The sequence below is a fragment of the Nanorana parkeri genome, unplaced genomic scaffold, assembly GCF_000935625.1.
Source record: "Nanorana parkeri isolate BGI_ZX_2015 unplaced genomic scaffold, ASM93562v1 scaffold23, whole genome shotgun sequence".
NCBI lineage: Eukaryota > Metazoa > Chordata > Amphibia > Anura > Dicroglossidae > Nanorana > Nanorana parkeri.
Window position 1 is genome coordinate 3,690,469 of NW_017306291.1, and position 8,559 is coordinate 3,699,027.

The 8,559-nt window shown below is 46.4% G+C and overlaps 1 protein-coding gene across 1 annotated transcript in view; it reads left to right on the forward strand.

The window, feature by feature from the left end:
* Positions 1-3,898: 3,898 nt before the first annotated feature.
* Positions 3,899-8,559, forward strand: part of STEAP1 (STEAP family member 1) — a 13,949-nt gene continuing 9,288 nt past the window's right edge. The window contains exon 1 of the mRNA XM_018564133.1: positions 3,899-3,945. Coding sequence (XP_018419635.1) covers positions 3,925-3,945 — 21 coding nt within the window. The 5' untranslated portion in view covers positions 3,899-3,924. The remainder of the gene's footprint in view (positions 3,946-8,559) is intronic.

Sequence of the window (8,559 nt, forward strand, 5' to 3'; positions counted from 1 at the left end):
TGGAATTCAGTATGGTTTGTTGAGGAAGACATGGAAGCCTTGAAAAGTGTTCGGCTAACGTGTCAAAATTCCATAAAACATCAAAAATGGATGAAAGTGATGTGGAGCAGCTAGGAAGCTAGTGGTAACCTGTAAATGTCTGATCCTCAGGTGGGGAGAAGGACGTTGTGGCATTCTGTGTGGCGACGTACCACATATGGTGGCCTTGGGGTAAATGCTTAGCCAATGGTGTCTCACCATCTGTCGGCAAAAGTCCCGCTCTGCGCATGCGCAGCTGAGAACGAACACGCGCAGGCGCAGCTGAGAACAAACATGCGAATGCGCAGTTGAGAACAAACACGCGCATGCGCAGTCGGTAGTGCCGTGCGGAAATCCGCGCCAAGTTGCGCACAGGAAGTGACCTCATAGATAGATTCACGGCCCTATTTAAACCCAGCTCAAACGCCCACTAGTTGCTGGTTTGTCTTTCCAGTTTGTGTGTGTTCCGTGTATCCTGTTTTGCCTGATCCTGTATTCTCCTGATCTCTCTGGATTGTGACTCGTTCCTGTTTTGCCGACTATCCTTGCTTGCTGCCTGCCTTATTGACCTCGGACTGTTTTCTGGATATTCTTCTGCCTGCTCCTTATTGTACCGCATCGGATCTCCTGGCTATTGACCCCGGCTTGTTTTGACATCGATTACTGGATCTACCAAAAGCCCTCGTGCCACTCATTGTCCGACTGGCCTTTGTCCCCAATCTCAAAGGCCACAAGACACGGGGTGCAAGTGGAGCCTCCTCATACCTTCGGTCTCAACACCAGGTACCTAATACCATCTTGTGCGTCAGAACAATATAGGGGTAGGAGGAAAGAAAAAATTAAGAAGAGAGGAAGTTGGGTTCACAAATTAAAGTTATAGTAGTAGGGGATAAGGGTGGTGCAAAGGAAGAAAAAGGGAGGGGGGGGATAGGTAGGTTGAACAAGTTTTGATGAGGAGGCGACCCGTTTGAGTCTTTTTATAGATTAACCATATAAGACAGTTCAGGACAAGTGACTCGATTACAGATCTTTCAGGACTCCTACAAGTGACTCGATTATTGATAGTTCAGGACTCATACAAGTGACTCGATTACAGATCTTTCAGGACTCATACAAGTGACTCGATTATTGATAGTTCAGGACTCATACAAGTGACTCGATTACAGATCTTTCAGGACTCATACAAGTGACCCGATTACTGATAGTTCAGGACTCATACAAGTGACTCGATTACTGATAGTTCAGGACTCATACAAGTGACCCGATTACTGATAGTTCAGGACTCATACAAGTGACCCGATTACTGATAGTTCAGGACTCATACAAGTGACTCGATTACTGATAGTTCAGGACTCATACAAGTGACTCGATTACTGATAGTTCAGGACTCATATTCATCTGTCGGCCATACTCTGACATCATCACATACAATGCAGGACCAGCTCTCCTGCATCCCCTCCGTAGGACCGGTCCCCTGAAGCGGCTTCTCTTCACAGCTTCATCTGTCGGCCACACTGACATCATCACATACAAAGCAGGACCAGCTGTCCTGCATCCCCTTCGTAAGACCGGTCCCCTGAAGCGGCTTCTCTTCACAGCTTCATCTGTCGGCCATACTCTGACATCATCACATACAATGCAGGACCAGCTCTCCTGCATCCCCTCCGTAGGACCGGTCCCCTGAAGCGGCTTCTCTTCACAGCTTCATCTGTCGGCCACACTGACATCATCACATACAAAGCAGGACCAGCTGTCCTGCATCCCCTTCGTAAGACCGGTCCCCTGAAGCGGCTTCTCTTCACAGCTTCATCTGTCGGCCATACTCTGACATCATCACATACAATGCAGGACCAGCTCTCCTGCATCCCCTCCGTAGGACCGGTCCCCTGAAGCGGCTTCTCTTCACAGCTTCATCTGTCGGCCACACTGACATCATCACATACAAAGCAGGACCAGCTGTCCTGCATCCCCTTCGTAAGACCGGTCCCCTGAAGCGGCTTCTCTTCACAGCTTCATCTGTCGGCCATACTCTGACATCATCACATACAATGCAGGACCAGCTCTCCTGCATCCCCTCCGTAGGACCGGTCCCCTGAAGCGGCTTCTCTTCACAGCTTCATCTGTCGGCCACACTGACATCATCACATACAAAGCAGGACCAGCTGTCCTGCATCCCCTTCGTAAGACCGGTCCCCTGAAGCGGCTTCTCTTCACAGCTTCATCTGTCGGCCATACTCTGACATCATCACATACAATGCAGGACCAGCTCTCCTGCATCCCCTCCGTAGGACCGGTCCCCTGAAGCGGCTTCTCTTCACAGCTTCATCTGTCGGCCACACTGACATCATCACATACAAAGCAGGACCAGCTGTCCTGCATCCCCTTCGTAAGACCGGTCCCCTGAAGCGGCTTCTCTTCACAGCTTCATCTGTCGGCCATACTCTGACATCATCACATACAATGCAGGACCAGCTCTCCTGCATCCCCTCCGTAGGACCGGTCCCCTGAAGCGGCTTCTCTTCACAGCTTCATCTGTCGGCCACACTGACATCATCACATACAAAGCAGGACCAGCTGTCCTGCATCCCCTTCGTAAGACCGGTCCCCTGAAGCGGCTTCTCTTCACAGCTTCATCTGTCGGCCATACTCTGACATCATCACATACAATGCAGGACCAGCTCTCCTGCATCCCCTCCGTAGGACCGGTCCCCTGAAGCGGCTTCTCTTCACAGCTTCATCTGTCGGCCACACTGACATCATCACATACAAAGCAGGACCAGCTGTCCTGCATCCCCTTCGTAAGACCGGTCCCCTGAAGCGGCTTCTCTTCACAGCTTCATCTGTCGGCCATACTCTGACATCATCACATACAATGCAGGACCAGCTCTCCTGCATCCCCTCCGTAGGACCGGTCCCCTGAAGCGGCTTCTCTTCACAGCTTCATCTGTCGGCCACACTGACATCATCACATACAAAGCAGGACCAGCTGTCCTGCATCCCCTTCGTAAGACCGGTCCCCTGAAGCGGCTTCTCTTCACAGCTTCATCTGTCGGCCATACTCTGACATCATCACATACAATGCAGGACCAGCTCTCCTGCATCCCCTCCGTAGGACCGGTCCCCTGAAGCGGCTTCTCTTCACAGCTTCATCTGTCGGCCACACTGACATCATCACATACAAAGCAGGACCAGCTGTCCTGCATCCCCTTCGTAAGACCGGTCCCCTGAAGCGGCTTCTCTTCACAGCTTCATCTGTCGGCCATACTCTGACATCATCACATACAATGCAGGACCAGCTCTCCTGCATCCCCTCCGTAGGACCGGTCCCCTGAAGCGGCTTCTCTTCACAGCTTCATCTGTCGGCCACACTGACATCATCACATACAAAGCAGGACCAGCTGTCCTGCATCCCCTTCGTAAGACCGGTCCCCTGAAGCGGCTTCTCTTCACAGCTTCATCTGCCAGCCATACTCTGACATCATCACATACAATGCAGGACCAGCAGTCCTGCATTGCAAGTGAGGAAACTCGTAACCTGAATCATGGTGGGAAGATGGCAGCCAGCTGGGGGTAAGGTAAATGAAGCAACTACTTTTAAAGGGTATCTGTGGTCAAAAAGTAAATATTAAACTGAACTTTTTGTTTTTATTCGGATTTGTTTTTTTTTCTACAATTTCTGATCTGTTCGATATTCGAATCGATCCAAAGTTCTCATTTTCAGAACTCAGATCCAATTGAATCTATTTGGATTTGGTTTAGGTTGTTTTTAAATGTGAAAATGAAAAAACAGTGTGTGGGGTTCCCCCCCCCCCCCCATTTTCTTATTTTTTCCTACTGTAGTCAACAACAGATGATGAGATGAACTATGACGGTACAGAAAACGGAGATGTCTGGACACCTAAGAATATGGAGTGCGAAAGGAAACTGGTAACATTCAGAATATTCCCTTTCTGCATAGTGATTAGTTGGTTGTCTATAATGTATATTTAGATGTTCATAGGATTCCGTTAACTAAATAAAAAATAAATAAACCAAATCCATCAGCCTTGTATACACACTTGTGTGGCCTCATTAGTAGCAGAGCAGGGAGCGGCAGATTGTTAGATGTTCTACGTGCCTCATTACAAGGCGTTCCTCTATACAATGGTAGCAATACCATTGTATAAACTGTTATAATTTTTTATTACAGTTAAAAGAGGAAAATGTTTGACTTATTACCTGTGACGTAAATCTGTCCTATATTTATTTATTTATTTAAATAATTTTACCCTTAACTGTTTTTTTTAATTTTTATTGTGCCATGATAATCAGGACTGTCTTCAACATTATTTAGGCCCTGGGCAAGATTTTGCTGATGGTGCCCCAATCCCAATGCAGAATAGTATATGAATTTGCTACATACTCTGTGCTGCCACTCTGCTTGATATTTCAGGAGGAGGGTCTCAGCAGGGGCAGATTTGGAGAGTCTGAGCACATGTGTGGGCAGCACTGTAAACAGGCGCCGCTGTGGTTCCCCAGAGCAGTGAGGTCCCCAGAAAGCACGGGACCTTACGCCAGCTTAATCTATTTAATTTAAAGTGCTATGCCCCCCTAGCCACGGGTACGTCCGCCCCTGAGTCCCATAGCCCAGCCCACTGCTGCTCTCTGGCCCGCCACTCCGGGGCAAAAGAGACAGCTGCTATGGGCCCTTGTAAATTACGGGGCCCCGGGCAGTTGCCCCTTTTGCCCTACGGTAAAGTACTTTTTCCAAGTGACAAGAGAAGCAACGTTCAGACACTATTGAAAAATAATCGGCCCGAGCAAACACAACCTGTGGTGCGGGAAGCAAAAGTGTCTGATTCAGGCCCCATTCACTCTAGATGCGTTGGCATACGTTATTCAAGTGGTGGTTTCTCTGCAATACAGCAAGTATTGGTGAGCGGGCAGAAGAAGACGAGAATATTAAAATATCTCCTTTGCAGGGTGAACATTTTGGGCCATTTTGATTTAACGTGTCACTTCAACTATGTTGCTCTATTACTTGATGTTCTTATTAAGATGTCTCGAGCTTTAAATTCCTTAATAATGATCTATATCAGAATTTTATTTCAGAACATAATGATGCAATCAGCTATAAAAAGTTATAAAGCTGGGCAGCCAGAGAATTTTTGATTCAACATGGACATGAAATGTTCATGTATGACTTGTGTATACCTTCCACAATTTTGATTACTGTGGGCAGCAACATAACATTTTCATTTTCTCCATCACTTATTTTATTTTTTGTAGAGAAGCAAGGTACATAGCACCAGATATCTCTATAAGGGAACAACCTCAATTAGCACAAAACCATACAACACAATAAGACCAATGGGGTAATGGAATTCAGTATGGTTTGTTGAGGAAGACATGGAAGCCTTGAAAAGTGTTCGGCTAACGTGTCAAAATTCCATAAAACATCAAAAATGGATGAAAGTGATGTGGAGCAGCTAGGAAGCTAGTGGTAACCTGTAAATGTCTGATCCTCAGGTGGGGAGAAGGACGTTGTGGCATTCTGTGTGGCGACGTACCACATATGGTGGCCTTGGGGTAAATGCTTAGCCAATGGTGTCTCACCATCTGTCGGCAAAAGTCCCGCTCTGCGCATGCGCAGCTGAGAACGAACACGCGCAGGCGCAGCTGAGAACAAACATGCGAATGCGCAGTTGAGAACAAACACGCGCATGCGCAGTCGGTAGTGCCGTGCGGAAATCCGCGCCAAGTTGCGCACAGGAAGTGACCTCATAGATAGATTCACGGCCCTATTTAAACCCAGCTCAAACGCCCACTAGTTGCTGGTTTGTCTTTCCAGTTTGTGTGTGTTCCGTGTATCCTGTTTTGCCTGATCCTGTATTCTCCTGATCTCTCTGGATTGTGACTCGTTCCTGTTTTGCCGACTATCCTTGCTTGCTGCCTGCCTTATTGACCTCGGACTGTTTTCTGGATATTCTTCTGCCTGCTCCTTATTGTACCGCATCGGATCTCCTGGCTATTGACCCCGGCTTGTTTTGACATCGATTACTTGATCTACCAAAAGCCCTCGTGCCACTCATTGTCCGACTGGCCTTTGTCCCCAATCTCAAAGGCCACAAGACACGGGGTGCAAGTGGAGCCTCCTCATACCTTCGGTCTCAACACCAGGTACCTAATACCATCTTGTGCGTCAGAACAATATAGGGGTAGGAGGAAAGAAAAAATTAAGAAGAGAGGAAGTTGGGTTCACAAATTAAAGTTATAGTAGTAGGGGATAAGGGTGGTGCAAAGGAAGAAAAAGGGAGGGGGGGGATAGGTAGGTTGAACAAGTTTTGATGAGGAGGCGACCCGTTTGAGTCTTTTTATAGATTAACCATATAAGACAGTTCAGGACAAGTGACTCGATTACAGATCTTTCAGGACTCCTACAAGTGACTCGATTATTGATAGTTCAGGACTCATACAAGTGACTCGATTACAGATCTTTCAGGACTCATACAAGTGACCCGATTACTGATAGTTCAGGACTCATACAAGTGACTCGATTACTGATAGTTCAGGACTCATACAAGTGACCCGATTACTGATAGTTCAGGACTCATACAAGTGACCCGATTACTGATAGTTCAGGACTCATACAAGTGACTCGATTACTGAGAGTTCAGGACTCATACAAGTGACTCGATTACTGATAGTTCAGGACTCATACAAGTGATTTATTTCATTTACGACTTTATATTCATTGCAAAAAGCTGATTCAATTTATTTACTTTAACCCAACTGTCTGCAGAGAGGCGGCATGTGCTGATCTGACAAGTTGTTAATAAGTCAACCCATGACCCGTCTTAATTCCTGTAGCTTTAGTTTATGTACGGACACGTGAGTACCCTGAATCAGACGTATCTATGGAATGACTGGGTTTGCTGTGAACTATTGAGTACACAACTACAATGCCTGTGGATCATGCTGATGTAGACAGTAGAAAGGTGATTGAAAGTTCCTATTTATCAGTACAGTCCTCCTATACCAACAAGGGGCTTCTCCCCCCTTTGTGCTGGAATTCCAAAACTCAACCATTTTTAGGCTTGTGCAGGACTATGTTTTACTCACTGCAATGTAAACCGAGGGATGCCAGAGTATGAAACTGTTATATTTTCTTTGCCTGACAATAATTTGTATGCGTACAGTTTGAATGTGAAGTGTTCTAGTTATCAATATGGATTGATGGAGTCACTTCTTCTTTCTACAGATACTTTTGGTGGTTCTTTTCCTTTCTTTCTGCACACTTCTCATTAGCGGTCCACAATGTCCTTTAGCGACAAGTTGGCCTTCCTTGCAAAATCGCAAAAAATCTTCCACAACCAAAATTGACCATAGGCGACGCTCTAAAAGCTTTTACCGCTCATCAGTTTAGTGTTAACAGTGATTGATGGCCCTAACATCATTGCTCTCACTTTGATGTCTGCGGTGACATGTAACATATGCGGTGCAATCATCATTTTTGCACGTAGGCACACCCGATGCATGTTTGTGTATGTGGGGGCTGGGGACTTTAACATAATTATTTTTTTTCTTTTACACTTAACTTTATTGCTATCACATAGGGGAATAACAAGCCAATTTAGAGTGGCAGGTCCTCTTGATGGAGACATCAGAGGTCTTTAAGACCCCTGATGTCACCTAGGGACCCCCAAAGAAGCTGATAAAGCTGAGATCTGCTTCACCAGCTTCTGAAGCCAGGAATGACAGCTGAATGCGGAAGTGATGTAATATACATCACTTCCTGCATTCGGAGACCAGGGAGGTGATCAGAGGGAGATTGTGTACTGATCTCCTGACACAGAGCCGCTGTGCCAGTCCCGGGCCTGCACCGGGGGGGGGCCGACCCACCCACATGCAAAATCGGGCGGCTCTACAGCTGCCAGAACATTTGTATTGAAAGAGCCATCTCTGCCTGTTTGAAATTTGACCAGTTTTCCCACTCATGCGCGCGCTGGATGGCGCGCACGAGTGAGCGCTGGGAAGTAAGTTTTAAAAAGCCTACCCACATCTAGAAGGCCCCAGCCAGACCAATAATTTTTTCTTATTTCCTCAATTCCATTATGTGGCATCATTTTATACTGGAGAATTGTATAAAACATCATCGGTTGAACAGTGTGAATCCTTCACTATTTGTTTTACTTGTTCTATATCTAGATATACCATGCAGTAAAAATTATTTCCTGCTTCCATACAGCTGTGTCGTCAGTTAAAAAAAAAGAGAAATATTAGGATTTTACATCCATGAGTACTTTAGGTTTGTAGTTTGTTTTTGTTTTTTTATTTACTAAATGTTTTAATTCTTTATTTTAAATTATCATTTTAGAAATAATTATTTATGAGGCTCTACAGCAGGGGTGGGCAACTCCAGCCCTCCAGCTGTGCTATAATTACAAATCCCAACGTGCCTCTGCGCCTGGAAGTCATGCCTGTAACTGTCAGTCCTGCAATGCCTCCGCAATGTTCCACAACAGCAGGGGGGTCGGTGGCGCCCCCCCCCCCGCCCTCCAG